This window comes from Hippocampus comes, unplaced genomic scaffold (genome assembly GCF_001891065.2).
Source record: "Hippocampus comes isolate QL1 unplaced genomic scaffold, H_comes_QL1_v1.1 scaffold168, whole genome shotgun sequence".
In the NCBI taxonomy this organism is placed as follows: Eukaryota; Metazoa; Chordata; class Actinopteri; order Syngnathiformes; family Syngnathidae; genus Hippocampus; species Hippocampus comes.
In genome coordinates, this window is record NW_017805955.1 from 182,314 (window position 1) to 199,561 (window position 17,248).

Here is a 17,248-nt window from a genome sequence, read left to right on the forward strand (position 1 = left end):
TTGAAAAAAAAAAAAAAAAAAAGCACACACTTGGCCTTCACGTCACCGTTCCTGATGACTCTTGCAGAAAGGGGTCCCACGTGTTCCACTGTGGTGAACGTGGACACGCCCTTCAGGTGTGGACAAAGGCATGCGCGCGCGCGCGCGCGCACGCACACGCACACACACACACACACACACACACATATATATATCCACTTGCATTGCTTCTTCATTGACGAGAGCTTGTCTTCCTCCTCTTCATCCCATGCTTGTGCACACTCCGCTGATTTCTCCCCCCACCCCTTTTTTTGTCTCATGGAAGAAGAAGTAGAAGTGTGGAACAGACTGTCTCCTCCCCCCACCATCGGCGCACCACTCTCTCCTCCCCCTTGTACCCTCACCTACCCACCCACCCCCCTTCTTGTGCTTGCCTTTGTGACTGCGTACCCGAATAAACCGAACACCGGGGCGCTTGCCTGGAAAAAAAAGCTCAGCGGAAGATTCCTCCTTGAATTTATTTTATAATTTTTTTTTACACCCCCGTGATTTGGAATTCTCAGGAATATCGTGAATACCGCTGGATGATAATAGGAGGAAAAGGGGATGATCCGGACCCCCACCACCCCCCACCCCCTCACTCCCCACCCCTTAGCCTGCACCAGCAACACCACGGTGGAAGCACGTGAAGATTTTACTCCACAATCGGACCGCATTTTGGGCACTTTTTCCGCCATCTGCATCCTTTGACGCCATCCTCGCATCCCAGCCAACATTCGGCGTCCACCTCGACTGGGATTTGGGTTTTTTTGTAGAGGACATGGATCTGGATTAAACGGACGGACGGGCAGAGAGCCGCCAAACTGGAGCAGCACGCCAGAGCACGCCGGGGGCGAAGGGGGCGACGGGACTCGGTGAATTCACGGAGCCCCCGGGATAGAGGTGAGCGGCACTACGTGTGTTTGCGTGTGTGTGTGTGTGTGCGCGTGTGTGCGTGCGTGCATGCATGTGCTCGGGTGTGTGTACATTCCATAATTGATGATCTCACTGGCAACTTGCGTGATGCCTTTCATTAGCTGCCCTTCAGTGAGGCTCAAATCATTGTCATTTGAACAATACAAGTCATTTTAAAACACTATGTTTCCAGACGGGTCAAAATGACCCTTTTTAAAGTTGTAAAATCAGACAAAAAATTATTCTGCTGGATTCAGAATGAGAACATAATTTGCATTGGGATTATTTACAATTTACAATGGTATCTGCTGATTAAACAGCGGGTCACATTGACCCGTGAACATTGCTTATGTATTGTATGGACATGAGGTAAGCATTGACTTCCGGTTAAATGATAATGAGACAATTTAAAACTATTCTTTCTTTCAAATGTGTTTTTTGGAATCTATTTTGAGAATGAAACATGAGGTGGGTCAACGTGAACATTTCTGATGGAGGCTACGAAACAGACACAACAGGAGGGTAAAACCTGACGTTAATTGCTAATTAAAGTCCTTGACGGATAGAAATTTTTAATTAGCATCTTTTTCAATTATATTTGCGGATGATTCAACACAGAGCGGGTCATATTGGCCCGTGCCGAAGAAATGAACATACCACGAGAATTAAACCTGACATCAAAGGCAATGGGAAATCCGTGAAGTGCTTGATGATTGAACAGGCAGCGGGTCAAAGTGACCCATGGACATTGTTGCCCTTAGAAACCAAGAAAACTTGACTGCAGAGTTGAAGTCCCTTTTCGAAGCTCCTCTTCAACTTTGCTGCAGCCTGAGGCAACCCTACAGAGGGTCAAGTGTTCTGTATTATATAGAAAAGAGGAAAAGAACTCTAAAACAGACTCATGTTGAGCATCTTTACTTTTTGACTGTATTTAAACGGTCACTTTTGAAAAGGTTTCATGCACCTGTTCTGAGCTCCTGTTTCCATGCCAGTGTGATATTCAGCAGCTCAGTGGAGTTTTTTTTTTTTTTTTAATGCTATTCTTCCCATGTCAGTCTGGGAAATAAACCCACCCCCACTCATGTTGGTGGTCTGTCGGACTGTCTGGTACAGTGACATACTGTGATTTTGTCCACCGTGCACGCACACGCACAAGGTTGAAGTCTCGTCGGGAGACGGCCGGCCGACATTTTGCTGTCACATTCACGCAAAGTGCTTCAGAGAAACAAATGCCGTTTTTTTTTGGGAGATAAACAAGCCGCCCCTCTTCTGCGAGAAAGGCACATTGTGTGACAGGAGCGTGTGTGTGTGTGAGATGTGATTGAAAGGAGGGGGCAGGTTTAAGTGTGTGTGTGTGTGTGTGTGTGTGTGTGAGTAGAGCAGGTCACTGAGATGACGCTGGGGAGGGGGCTCGGCTCCTCCTAAGCAGCTTTTCCGCCACACTGGAGACCATCCATCCATCCCGACGTCAGAGAAGGATGGAGAGCTGCAGTTTTGTTTTTTTTATCAAGTACCACGAAGGGGGGGAAATAAAATACTTGGCATAGGCAATCAGAAGGAATGACACATCATTTTGTTAATTTTTTTTTTAAATTGTTTATCTGGAATGCAACCAGAACATCGTGTTTATGTAGGAATTAGGGGAAAGGAGACATTAGGAAAGGGCTCATAAGGAAAGAGACGTTAAGAAAGGGAGCTTCGGGAAGGGCGGGGAAGGAGATATTTGAATGACATTTTTGGGAAGGAAAAACTGTCGAAGGATCAATGGGAAGGAGACATTAGGAAAAGGGATCACAGCTAAGGAGGCATTCATAACACAGATTGTTGAGAACGAAACATTGGGAAAGAGATTGTAGGAAACACTAGGAAAGGAAAAAGCGACAGCGCAACAGAGGAAAGAGACATGAGGAAAAGGATAGCAAGGAAAGAAACATTAGAAACCAGATCGTACAGGAGCAGACATTAGGAAATCTCCTGTCGGGAAGGAGACATGAAGAATGAGATCATAGGACCGGAGACGTTAGGAAAGGCACCAAAGGGAAAACGACATTCGGAGATCGAAGGAAAGGAGTCGTTAGGAGAGGGAGCAAAGGGACGACGACATTTGGCATCTTAAGTGATGAGACACACTCACCATACCCAAGTAAGGAGACATTAGGAAAGAGATCTTAGGGAAGGAGACTTTAGGAAAGGGATCGAAGCCAAGGTGCTATCAGGCATCTTAAGGAATGAGGCACGAGGAAAGGGAGCAAAGGGACGATGACATTTGGCATCTTAAGTGATGAGACATACTCAGCATACCCAGGTAAGGAGACATTAGGAAAGAGGTCTTCAGGAAGGAAGCTTTAGGAAAGGGATCGAAGCCAAGGTGCTATCAGGCATCTTAAGGAATGAGGCACGACGAAAGGGAGCAAAGGGACGATGACATTTGGCATCTTAAGTGATGAGACATACTCGGCATACCCAGGTAAGGAGACATTAGGAAAGAGATCTTAAGGAAGGAACCTTTAGGAAAGGGATTGAAGCCAAGGTGCTATCAGGCATCTTCAGGAATGAGGCACCAGGAAAGGCATGAAAAGCAATAAAACAATAGGAGCGAGATTGTATTGGAGGAAACGTTAGGAAAGGCAACTCGGAGTCATCAAGGAAGGCTCTGTAAGGGAAGAAGACTTTCGGAAAGTGACCGTTGGGAAGGAAACATTAGGAAAGACATTTTGGAGATGTTGACATTAGGAAAAGGATTCTGACATGAGGCATCTGAAGGAATCAGATATTCAGAAAGGGATAATAAGCGACGAGATTGTAGGCAAGGAGACATTGGGAAAGGAAACTCCGAGAAGGCACATTAAGGAAAGCTCTGTTGGGAAGGAGACATTAAGAAAGGGATCATAGCGAAAGAGACAATTGGAAAGGGAGCATCGGGAAAGACGAGAAAGGAGATATTCGTCGATGTTTGCTTCCATTTCTCTGTTCAGCTGTTTCTGTCTGTTCAGTCGACGTGTGTACGTTCTACCGTTCAAAAGCAGCGACACGAAACAAACGCTTTCCATGCACGACTAACACTTCCCGACATGTCCTGTCCCAACCAGCTTGCGAGTGGTCCCACCCCAAGATGACGTCCCCCAAAAACCGAACCAAGAAGAAACCCCCCAAAGACAGCATGACCCTGCTGCCATGTTTTTACTTTGTGGAGGTAACGTCCGTGCGCTCGCGCTTCAATGAATCACCGTTGGGCTTTTTTTTTAATGTCGTCGTGGCGAAACAATTCAAGCGCGTCAGCCAAGTCCCTTTGCTCGTGCGGCGCAGCTCCCCATCGTGCTGTCGTCCTTGGTGTCGCTGTACTTCCTGGAGCTGACGGACGTCTTGTCTCCCGCCGTGGTGGGCTTCCGCTGCTACGACCGCGACCTCTCCATGCCCTACGTGGAGACGGGCGACGAGCTCATCCCACTGCTCATGCTGCTCAGCCTGGCGTTCGCTGGACCCGCCGCGTCGGTAAGAGTTTGGCTTCAACGATTTTCATTTTCGCTTTCATTTTTTTTTTATCAAGCTCCCCTACTAGCTAAAATTCGGTTTTTGAAGAGTGAAAACCAGAAGGACAGTTTTGCCTTTAACATGAAGCTAAAGTTAGCTTCGCGCGTCAATTCTACGCAAATTCTGGCTAATCGTTGGCCGGGCTGGACCTAAATACCCGCAAATAGTGGAGTCTGACTCTACAGGACATAAACAAGTTGACTGGCCCATCTTCTGGTCGGCTCGGTGATCGGATATCGTATTTTTCAGTTTTTGGTTTTTTTCGCGATTTTCTGCCATGGCCTGCTCAGTACCCACACGTTGTACTTTTATTCTCACTCTAGTTTGGCATGACCTTTTGCCCTATGCTAGCATGCTCACGTCCCCGTTCGAAAGTGGAATGAGAAACGGGACATCAACAATACAACCGTTGGTGATGATCACGAATGTGCGCAAAGACAACGATTCAATCTCCTCTACGAGAATTATACAATCACTGGACGGCATTGCCGAATACACCCTTGTTGCACTTTGGCACACACCGCAGGCCTCCTCAGGCAAAGCACACACACACACACACACACACACACACACACACACACACTTTTACCCTATTACTAACAGGCGCAATATTTTAGTGACACATTCTGCTAATCCACCAGCAGCATGAAAAGAAGCAGCAAAGTCATCTATCACCTTGATTGGAAGCGATCAGCAACATCAATAGTGTTTTAGTCTACGTTCTCCATCAGCCCTAGGTTTTTTTTTTCGTTTTTTTTTTCATCACTCCCTGGCTTTTGTCCACAGATCATGATGGGGGAGGGCCTCATGTACTGCATGCAGTCCAAACTCAAGACCTGTCCGAAGACGGAGAGCAGCATCAACGCCGGCGGGTGCAGCTTCAACTCCTTCCTGCGCAGGACCGTGCGCTTTGTGGGTCAGTAAGCCATCGCCTGACACATTTCTTTGGTTTGTCCGCAATGTGGACACCCCATTAAATGTAAACATTTAAAAAAAATAAATAAATAAAATGGACATACATGTTTTTCACAGGAGAGCGATGATATGCTGTGTACAGTCGAACTTCTTTGCAAACCAGTCGAGGATGCTCACTTAACCTGTTTTTGGGGGAGTCGGCTAATGAACTAATTAGACGTGTTAAATGAAGGGTGACCAAGTGCTAAAGAGGCGTGATGCGATGGTAAATATCTGCAGGCCCACTTTGACGCTTTTGGAGTGCAAATTGAATCGCTCCACTTGTTTGCTTTTGTTTGTGTGTTCAGGTGGTGAAACCGCACAAGGCACTTTGTCGGGTTTTTTTTGTTTGTTTTTTTTTTTTAACTTAAAACCCTTTGGAAGTTAGAGCTGACCTTCATGCCCGCCTCCTTCCTCCTTCCCTTTCTTCCGTTCAGGTGTTCACGTGTTTGGTCTCCTAGCAACGGCGCTGGTGACAGATGTCATCCAGCTGGCCACCGGCTACCACGCCCCCTTCTTCCTCACCGTCTGCCAGCCCAATTACACGGCGCCGGGCGTGGCCTGCGATAACAACGCCTACGTCACGCAGGACATCTGCATGGGCAAAGACCAGTACGCCATCATGTCGGCGAGGTAGGACGACAATCACGCGGGCCACGCACTTCCTTACCGGCTGGACGACAAAAATCGCCATTTTAAAAACGGTCCAAATGTGAGCAGACGTGCACAAATAATATCATAATTCCTTTTTTTTTTTTCCGAAAATATTTCTCAATGCATGTATAAAAGATCCAGCTTTCAACAACAAAGGGTTTGAAAAAGTACAAAACAACCATTTGGTGTGAGTTTGTGCATAAAAATGATCATTCAAGGGCGGCACAAACTGTTGAACAGCAAACCACCATTTAGTGCAAGAACTCTTTTTGTGTGTCATCCCCCCCCCCTACAAAAATCAACTCAAATTTGTAATGTATACTGTGCATATAGCTCCATGTTTTCAAATGGCCTACATATTAAAAAAATTATATTTCACAACAAAATCAAAACGACTCCTCCATATTCTTGCAATACCTCCATAACGTTATGCTGTCACCTGATTCATTTCGTCACGGTAGGAAGACGGAAAACTAAACGTGTATTTTCAACAACGGATTCCCTCGACTGCTTCCTGCGCAACGCTCCAACACAACAATGGAGATTATTGCTAATGCAGCCAATAGCGGGCTAATCCGATCCTGCTGAAAATGTGCAGCGCCCTTATTACGCTGCATTCAACAATCCCGATGACATGTTTGACTTGTGTTGTACAAACCTGTTCTTTCTTTCTCTTTTTTTTTTTCTTTTTTTATTTTTGCTCTTTGCAGGAAAACATTCCCATCCCAGCATGCAACACTTTCCGGCTTTGCCGCTGTCTACATTTCCGTAAGCATTCTTTTTTTTAAGACTTTCCTTCTACTTTTATTTAATTTGCAACACATGAGGAATTCGATGGAGCGTGTTTTCATTTGGTAAGGCGTTGTTGATATTTTGATCAAACTGGGCGGCAAAAAACAAATAATCATTCTGGAGGATTTTGTTGTGACTGCTGTGTTGCAAAAGTGCTGAAAAGGCATCCTTAACTTTGTGCAAAGTCGGCATTTTTCCAGTCAATAAACCATTTGCGTTCCAGTGCTGGATTCCCAAAGTGTTGACGCAACGGCAAACACTTGCATGGATATTTTTCAACTTCAAAGCGAAATCTTTGGACATATTTTGGATTGCATTTTGACTTGTCGGCAGCACAAACATTTTTGCAACGCAGTACGCAACAGGTTGACTTCATTCTTGGTTTGCCTTTTGTTGATGTCGCTGAAGTAATTACTCGCATCTATTTTTGTTGCTTTTTAAATGGCAGACAAATACTCAAGTCATTTTATCTAATTGCGTGAATACAGACTACCTGACTTGAGTACTCAATATAAAACTAAGTGAATCTTTTTTTTTTATTGATAATAATTACTTTATTCATTTTTAATATCACATGATGGTTTTCTGTATTTTATTTGATTTTACTATTCTTATTTTTTTGTTTATTTTTACTATATTTTAGTTGTATTTATTTTATTTCTGACCTTTGACATTTATTTTTATTTTTATTATTTGTACTTAGTCATTTATTCACTTGTATTCAATCCACTATTCTTTTAAGCTCAGCTGTCATATTTTCTGATATATTTGCCATTTTTATTTCTTTTTATTCATTTAATTAATCTCATTCATTTGTATTATTTTGTTCATTTTAGCTTTGATTATGGATATTTATTGATTTGAGTTCATTTTTTAAAAATATGATTAACATGTAGCTGTATTTATTTTGTTTAGACATCTGCACTTATTTTCTTTTTGGATTGTTTTTTAATTCACTTCCATGTTATGTGTATTATGATTATTATGCGTGTGCCCTCAGATGTACTTCAACGCTAGCATCGGCGCCACCACAAAGTTGCTCAAGCCGCTGTTGGTGTTCGCCTTCTGCATGGCGGCGGGCCTGGCCGGCCTCACGCAGATCACCCAGCACCGAAGCCACCCCATCGACGTCTACGTGGGCTACCTGATCGGAGCCGGCATCGGCGTCTACCTGGTCAGTCGGTGCGGAAATCATTCGACCACGCAACCTCGCGTGACATCCACTTTGACACAATAGGCTCTGTTTACAGTTTTCCACGCTAATTTCGCCATGATTAAAGATGCCTGTCACCACTCCCACAGCGGCGCAGCCCTTCCTCTTGTCGAATGGCCTACTCGCATCCTCGGCTGGTTGCAAATTGTTCTTTTCTGTCTAACGAAACTGACCTATTTGCAACTTTCTGAAGATTTCTAAATTGATCACCAATTGTTTTTTTTTTTTTTTCTCTAACGCCTACATGTATCCCAAGTTATTTTTTCCACCCCAAAAAAGAAAAAAAAAGACATTTGTTGATTTTCTGAAACTGCCTCGGAGCTTCAGCATTCGCATGCACTTTCTACAGAAGTTGCATTCACGATCTATTATTTGTTAAAAAAAATTGCTCGTGCCGTTTTTGCCATTACGAGACCTGCAGCAAAAATAACAAGAATAATAATCATGAAAAAAATCAAAACGTACATTGCGGTTGTCTCCATTTCTAGTTGTGACATGCAGCTTGCATTGCACGTCATCAAGATATTGAGGGTGAACGGCGAGCCGGTATTTGGCAGGAGTCGAAGGACGCCATCTCTTCCAATGAAGTGCTTTTACTTGCATTTTGTCCTATTGTGCGCGCCAACACAAACTCTTTTATTCGTCACCTCCTCTTTGTTTTTCTCTCCCGGCGAGCTATATTTAGCCTTCCTTATTGCGAGAGCGACAGAGAGAGAAGCGGTAATCGGATAAGAATTCGCCGCAGCAATTTCACACTCGAGTTTAGGGAGGAGAAAGAGAAGGAGGAGAAGAAAAAAAGGAGTCGCTGCGGATTTTCCCTCTTGTCCTTCACGTTGTGAGGCAGGGGAACTTTTCACTTAATTCGTTTTATCTCTTTTTTTCTCAAAACAAAAAAAAGAAAAGTATTTCAAAACATAGATAAAATTTCTCGAAAAAGGTGAAACATTATTTCACAGCCAACTAATACATTTGGGTTTTTTTCTTCTTTATTGCTTCTTTTTTGTCATTTTACTTTACAAAAGTCCCATTTGGTCCATATTGGAACACTCGAAATTGTCCATAGGCATGAGTGTGAGCGCAGGATTAGGGGTTAAGATGATGGATGGATGGACGGTTTGTATTTTTCTGTTCTGTAAAAAAAAAATATATATATATCAACAAATAAAGAGGTGTCCTTTTTTTTCATCAGGATCAATACTAATCAGACCCAATAAGAGGAATATGTAAATAAAGAAAATCAGTTTTAATACTGGATGAGAAAAATGAAAATTACAACTCTCCGTGAAAAAAAAAAAAAAATTGCACAAAATCTTAAGTAGCAATTCAAAAAAAATGACAACAACCGAAATGCTTAGTTTCATGTTGCTAGGCAGATTTCATGGGGCTCAAGGAACGCTGCCCCATAGCCCAATAACAACATTGTAACACAATCACTCCTCTGTGATAAATGTAAAGCCCATAAGGAGGACATATTGGATCTCGCCCCTGATGTCATTGCTATCCTCCCCCCCGCCCTCCCCCGCAGGCCGTGTACGCAGTGGCAAACTTCAAAGCGTCCGAAGAAGACGCGTCGCCTCAGCCCAAATCTTTGACGACGCCGCATAAGGACACCCTGAGGGTGCTGAGTCAGCGCAGTCACGACTCCCTCTACAGGAAGACGCCGCGGGTGTCGGAGAGCCGCGAGGAGCTGGCCGTGGCCATGGCTTCGGGAGCGCGCAGCAAGGTGAGGCGGGAGAAAGCCTCCCTGGCCTCCCTGAAGCGAGCCAGTGCCGACGTGGAGCTCCTGGCCACCCGCGGGCCCATGGGCAAGGAGACGATGGTGACGTTCAGCAACACCCTGCCCCGGGTGGCCAACGGCAACAGCCCCATCTCGCCCTCCGATGAGACGCCCGTCTCGCAGCGCCACATGACCTTCCATGTGCCCCTGGACCCACAAAGATCCCGGCAGCTCGTGTCAGAGTGGAAGCAGCGCTCTCTGGAGCTCAGGAGTCAAAGTTCCCGGGATGAGAACGAGAGCGAGGAAGGGACGGAAGTGGCGGATGCGGCCGATGAGGCGGGCGACAAGGCGGTGCCGTCCTCTCTCTACCCCAAAGTGCAGGCCAATAAAGGCATGGCGACGCCCACCGGGGGCCGGATGGTTGTGTCTCCTCCGCTGGTCCACATCCCCGAGGAGGCCGCGCGTCCGCCGCCCGTCTCCCCCAAGAGCGCCAAGACCCGCGCCAAGTGGCTTTCACTCACCGAGGCGGAGAGGAGCGCCGCGAAGGAGCACAGCATGGGACCCATCGCCGTATCCACGCCCAGGGTGCCCAACGCGCAACCTGCTCAGCCGCCCGCTCAACCGAGAGTCACTCAGGTGAGCTGCGAAATCAGAATCCCATCAGTGGTTCTTCATGTGGGTTTTCCCCAGATGTCCTGACTCAAAAGTGGCCATAGGTGTGAATGTGAATGACTAGTTGTCTCTACGTCAGCGGTCCGCAACCCCCGGGCTAAGAATAAATAACTTACATTACATCCGTTGGATTTTTTTTTGAGATCTGAAAGACATTGTATTTTGATTTGTATTTATTTATCGGATTCTCTGTTACATCCGTCTACAGTATGTCACTCTTGACGCAGGTCAAGGCGCGCTTCTCGGTCACGTGATAAAAAGAAACCCGGGAGCTAGCAAAATGAGTAAAAAAAACAAGCGTCTTTGGGAAGGGGAAAAGGCCCAGCCAGGAGACAAAAGAGGAGCCGACGACTTTCAAGAAAAAGAAGGCGACATTTAATAAACAGTATCAGTATTTCCTACTTAAAATACGGATCTCAATGGGAGATTCCCACGCACCAATCTCACTCTGCATAATATGCAGCGATGTTGAGTCAGATTTTTCATGCACTTTGTATCTTATTTTAAAGGCAGGTTTAAACGTTACCATAGTGACCAGAGAGTGATGCGGCCGGATCGGACATTTCTCGTGTCGTGATTTGTGTTGAATATTATGTTTCGAAAACACCACAATTTTCATGCAGGTCATGTGATATTATTTTGTTGTATTTATCCGTCACACCTAAAAGGCTGGTCCCTGAAAATATTGTCTGACATTAAACTGATCGCGGCCTGGTCGTCGAGCGGTTAGCGCATCGACTTTCCAGTGCTGAGATACCGGGTTCGATTCCAACACCGACCTTCCTGGTTGGAGTTTGCATGTTCCCCCCGTGTCTGCGTGGGTTTTCTCCGGGTCCTCCCACATTCCAAAAACATGCATGGCAGGCTGATTGAACACTCCAAATTGTCCCTATGGGTGAGTGTGAGCGTGGACGGTTGTTCATCTCTGCGTGCCCTGCGATTGGCTGGCAACCAGTTCAGGATGTCCCCTGCCTACTGGCCGAAGACGGCTGGGATAGGCTCCATCAAACCCCCGCGACCCTTGTGAGGATAAACGGTTTGGAAAATGGATGGATGTATGGATTAAACTGGTCCGTGGGGCTACGTGCTCTACGTAGCCTGTGATTGCCTAGCAGCCCAGGGTGTGGTCTGCCTGTTGCCCAAATGGTTAGATTCTTAGTTCAAACTTTTCTCGGAGGTGTTGTTTTTTCACGGTGTGCTTGTGTGTATAAATTGTACCCAGATGTAATGTGAAGTGTCCTGCGAATGACTGCTGACAAGTCCGAGGTGTACCCGACCCACTCAAATCCTTCTGGGATAGACTCCAGATGACTCGAAAACCAACGTATCGACTCGTGTTCTCCTTCCTGACATTTACTCGCCCCTCGCAGGTGATGGCGATGTCCAAGCAACTAAGCCACGGCGGCTCCTCCGTGGAGGGCGGCGGCTCCTCCTCCGGCGGCGGCTCCAACTGCTCCGAGTCGCCCTACTACCGCATCCCCTCCGACCGGGACAGCTGCATGGGCAGCAACCCGGGCAGCATCGCTGGCAGCGGCAGCATCGTCACCATCGACGCCCACGCCCCCCACCACCCGGTGGTGCGGGTGACGGCGTCCAACGGGAAGCCGTGGGAGTGGAGGAACACCATCAGCGGCAACATGATGGCGGGCGACGCGGCGGCGTTGGAGAAGCACCGCGGCGTGCTGCGAGGGCAGGACCACGCCCCACTGTACCGTGACTACCGGACGCTCCCGGTGAAAAAGGAGTCGCAGGGTGGCGAAACTCCGGAGCTCCCGCCCCCGCCGCAGCTGTCGTCGCCCCATCTCCCGCCGCCACCCCCTCACACGTCTCTCCTGTCTCACCCACCTTCTCAGGCGTCACCGCAAAGCTCCTCATCCCCCTTGCCCCCTCCTCCGCTGCCGGCCTCTTCCGTGCCGCAGCCGCCGCCTCCCCACCCCTCGTGCTCAGCCATGCTCCCCCCTCCGCCCCACCCCGACCTGCTGATGGACGACCAGATGCTGTCCCGCTCGTCCACGCTGCCCCGCCGGCCCTCCGTGTCGGCTCGCAGCCATGCTGAGCAGGAGCACTACTACAAGGCACTCCAGAACGAGCGGATGCTATAGTGCAGCGGTCCCGAATCGTGATTGCGCCATGGGAGGGTTTCACGTCAAGCGATATTTTGAAAGATCAGCGTAGAAACAAATACAAGTCAAAGTCAACATTTAGAAATGCCATTCAAACCAATTACCGAGTCGCATCTTGGGGTCGTGACACAATGACACTGAAAGTGTTTTCCTTGAGTTCAGTCTGCTCAGTCCCTTTGTTTCAGTTGCCGGCAAGAAAATCACAATACCCATTTTTCGGGGTTAGGATGATCTTCTATGAATGAACCTTGCCCGATATTGTCTCTGAAGCCCCGAACGCACCGATCGGAAAACATTTGCGACTGTTGGGAAAATGCGCTTTGCCGTCAGGGTTCCTTCAAGGGAGCAAAGGTTCGCGAACCGTCCGGCAAACGAGCATCAGATGTTTGCCGACGATTTCGATGTTTTTTCTTGTCGCAAGGAAAGTTTGACCAAAGTTCCCTTGCGACAAGTTCAGGTGAACGTCTTGACGATCATTTGCGACCTTGAACGAACCCCGATGAGAATTGAACTTTTGCTGCCTGCGCAAATATTCGCAAATGTTCGCGGCTCAGTGGGATAGGCGCTTTAAAAGCAGCTTTCCTTTCTTGGAAATTGTCGGATCTTCTCCTGTCTCATCATTTGGTCCTTCCGTAGAAGCTCTTCAAAGACATTTGTATTGGATGGATTTTTGATCGGTTGCGGATTGACTTTTTTCATAAATTGCGTGACTGAGACAAGAGGTTCTTTCTACCTGATGCTCCAAAAAGTTTTTTTTTGCTCAGGTTCTCAGTTTCGCCTGGTACCAAATGGCCAATGCAGTGCTGATTGGGAACCGCTGCTATATTGGACGACTTGTATTTCGAGGACTGGGAGGACTGTTTTTTTTTAAAGGACTGCCGATCCAGGAGGGCATCTTCAATTCAAATCCATGGGAACACTTTGGCTAAAGCGTCCGACAGCTGTCAGAAGACGAGAAAAGAGATCAAAAAAACCAAGAACAAGAATTCCCGCCTGTTCGCCGCCAGGGAGGGAAAATCATCTGCAGCGGAAAGAGGAGATAGGGCTTCGAAAGGCCTCAGATTTGCTCAATCTGTTTTCCTCTGAGAGGGCGAAGGAAAACAAAACAACCGCGGGCAATGCCAGCGTTCCTAAAGACGGCTGCAGCTGTTTGTTGGCTGCCAGCTTTTGTTTGCTCCCTGTAACAAGTTGTTCTTGTGGATCTCTAACTTCCAAGCGTGGATCCTTCTGGGGAGTCGTCTCACTCAAACAGTCAAGCTTGAGCCATGCTAATGTGGGTGCGAGGAAGAGGACGAAAGCTGCAAATCCCAAGCGCGTGTCACCGGAATGGTTTATGGCCTCACACCAACCACCTTGCTGACTGGATGCAACCAACTAGCTTCTCTTGCCTCGGCTCCTGGTCTTTGAGTCTTATGTTAGAGGGTCTTGGGGCTATGTGACCGTCCAAATTCTTTGGCCAAGTGTGAATGCTATCATCTGAATCCAGTTAAGATAAGGCTAACCCAAGACCCTAACCATATCAACTAAATCCAGATTGATCAGTCCAATCCTCAACCCTCGCCCCGAACCCTAAACCTCAAAACTTTCACCGTAACTTCTACCTTAAACAAAACTCTTCAACCCAAACCCCAACATCTTCAACCCCAACTCCTAAACCTGACACTCGAGCTAACCTAGTAACCTCAACCTACTAACTCCAACCCAGTCCTAACCTACTAAACTTGTCACCCTAAATCCCTAACTGTAAGCCCAAATGCAACTCTCGCCCTAACCTTTCAATATTAACCTCAACCCAATGCTGAACCCTGAACTCCAAAACCCTTTACCGTAACCCAAACCCTGACAATCGCCTTTAGATCTAACCCAAAGCCCAATCAAAACCCCCAAAGCCTTGAACCCTTCTCTGCAACCCTAAACCTAGGTCTTATTTTACACCCAAATCCCAAACCCTCAAACCTCCACCTCTTAACTAAAATTGTAACCTTAAACCCAATGCGCGACTTAACGCTAAATCCTAACCTGAACCCTACACCCTAATCCTTAGATTTGAAACATACACGCATAATCATAATCTAACACCACCATGACCCCCCCCCCCCTCCCGACATCGCTAATCTGAACTCGAAACCTCAATTCCAGACCACAGAACTAAATTGCAAGTGTGAGCGCAACGGCAGTCACCACACTTATTTTGACGAGCATAATTCAGGTCACTGGACTGGGGAGTTCTGTCATTTCATCGATCAGGGCAAAACTACTCAGAACTCATCCGGATTAGTCCACTTCATTCAGTATCTGTCCAGACTTTCATGCACACAAACGTATCACACTAAAAATCGGGCATATTTTGAGGCCAAAATATATATATATATATATATATATATATATATATATATGTCCGGCAAATCTTGATCATTGTAGTTATACCATGAAAACATCATGAACTGTAACTGCTTTTATTCGAAAGTGGTGCCAAAAACAAAACAAAACGATAAAGTCAATGTAAAGCCTAATGAATGAACAATAAGGTTAAAATCAAAAAGTGAATTTCAATTCAAAAGTGAAATAATTTCATCCCTTTCCAGTATATCGTGGTAATACATTATCTAGAAAATAACGATTAATCGTCGACTCTCTGCGTTTCAACTTTGTTGTATAAAGTTAACTTTTTAGCTTACTTTGTCCAAATTGTTTCATCCAACATCCATCAACAAGTGCTTTATTTTTCGGGGATATTTTCATAAACAGCGGACACAAAAACATTTTTTTAACGATCCCCTGAAGCTATTTTGTAAAAATGGGTCTTGTACGGCGTTACGCATGAGTCTGTTCCCGCTGGGGTTTTTTTTAGTAGGATTTTGCACAAAAATTGCACATCGCGGAAAACAAGCAGGTTTGGGGGAAAAGTCTTTTTGTTTTGTTGTTGTTGTTATTTTTTTTTTTGTTTTTTTTAATTAAATTATTTTAAAGAAACTAATAAGACTTCAACCTAAATATGTTAATATACCACGTAAAATAATTTATTTTTCTTTTTATGGAAAAAAAATTAGCATTTTCATGTTCAAATTTTGCATTTTGTTGATTTTTTTTTTTTTTTGTGGTTTGTGCGACAGTCACCTTGCTGCAAAATTGTCCGGTTCGAACATAATACAGTGCTAAACTTTTTGTACTATTTCCTACTAAATTCTCACGAGAGCGCCTCATTTAGTGTAGCGTGTGTGTTTTTCTTCAGGTCTTCACCCTTACCTTATTTAACAAGCCATTGCTGCATTTTTTTTAGTGCTTTTGAGTATCGTAAATCTCATTTTTGAGTGTTAAAAAAAAAAAAAAACAACGTCCTTAATCTTCGTTATTGATCTCTTTGGCCCTTTTTTTTTTGGCGGGCTATATTTTCTATCTGTGTTGATGTGTGAAAATAATTATCTTGTTGAATAAAACGGAACGACTTCTTAACTTGTGAAGATTGGCTCTTGAGTCATTGTTTATCTCGCCTTTTGCTGTTGAAAGATATATGCAACTTGACAATTGTATTTGCTTTGATTGTTACGTGTATTTTGTGGTTAGGTTTTTGTTTTGAGATGAAAATTTTCAAATGACTTTTCCTTATTAATTTTATTTGCATGTAAATTGGAAGCGAGGGAAGAATTATTGTGATTGCAATTTTTCATACAAAACGATTACATTCCGAAAAATAATATAAAACAATTACAGATCAGTACAAATCAAAAGTAAAATAATCATAAATAAATAAACGCTATCTATATCTAGCTAGCTAGCTTAGCTGTCTGTCCCTCTGTCTAGCTAGCAAGCGAGCTAGCTGTCTGCCTGCCTATCTCTCTATCTAACTGTCCATCCATCCATCATGTGTACACGCCAGCTGTGTCCACTCGGATGTGTGTCATTGTTTGGCTCCTGACATCAGTCAGTCGGGTGGATTTTTGCTGCTCCGTGCATGCAGATTTCACAGATTTTATTTCTGCATATGTGCACATACACGTATGTGTGTGTGTGTGTGTGTGTGTGTGTGTGTGTGTGTGTGTGTGTGTGTGTGTGTGTGTGTGTGTGTGTGTGTGTGTGTCTGTAACAGTGTGTGCTCAGGGCTGGGAAGCAGAGAGCCAACGGTGCAGATGGTGTGCAGGACGGAGGCCTGAGGATGAGGTCACAAGGCTCCGCCATGACTCAAATGCATGTGCGTGTGTGCGCGTGCATGTTTGCATGTGTGTGTGATTGCGTGTGTGTGTGTGTGTGTGTGTGCGTGTGTGTGTTGACAATCATTTCAGGTGCGCAAAATTGTTTTTTTTTTTTTTTAAATGTCCAACATTCTGTTGTCGAGACAATTGTACACTTCCCGATGCCTCGTTTTCCTTCCCGCTCGCCATTTCCCAAGTGAGGAAAGGCGATACAAAGTGGGTCACCGCCATCCTTCTCCCCGTCAGCGCAATCAATGCAAGGAGTTTTTTTTTTTCCCCATTTCTTTCTTTCTTTGTATAGTTATTTATTTATCTCGGGGCGTATTTTTAGCACGGGGAACAAAGACATCAATGCGCTGTCTGTGTTCTTATGTCCAATATGATACGATATGATTTTCTGTCCTTTTATTAATATATATTTCTATCTATCTATCTATCTATCTATCTATCTATCTATCTATCTATCTAT

At 45.4% G+C, this 17,248-nt stretch overlaps 1 protein-coding gene across 1 annotated transcript; it reads left to right on the forward strand.

Moving 5' to 3' along the window:
- The first annotated feature begins 293 nt into the window (after positions 1 to 293).
- plppr3a (phospholipid phosphatase related 3a) lies at positions 294 to 16,050 on the forward strand. Its single transcript, XM_019890504.1, has 9 exons — positions 294 to 921; positions 4,023 to 4,126; positions 4,240 to 4,425; positions 5,251 to 5,380; positions 5,856 to 6,051; positions 6,783 to 6,840; positions 7,865 to 8,038; positions 9,603 to 10,430; positions 11,837 to 16,050. Exons 2-9 carry the CDS (start codon positions 4,046 to 4,048, stop codon positions 12,566 to 12,568), a joined length of 2,385 nt encoding a protein of 794 aa, XP_019746063.1. The 5' UTR covers positions 294 to 921; positions 4,023 to 4,045; the 3' UTR covers positions 12,569 to 16,050.
- Positions 16,051 to 17,248: the final 1,198 nt, after the last annotated feature.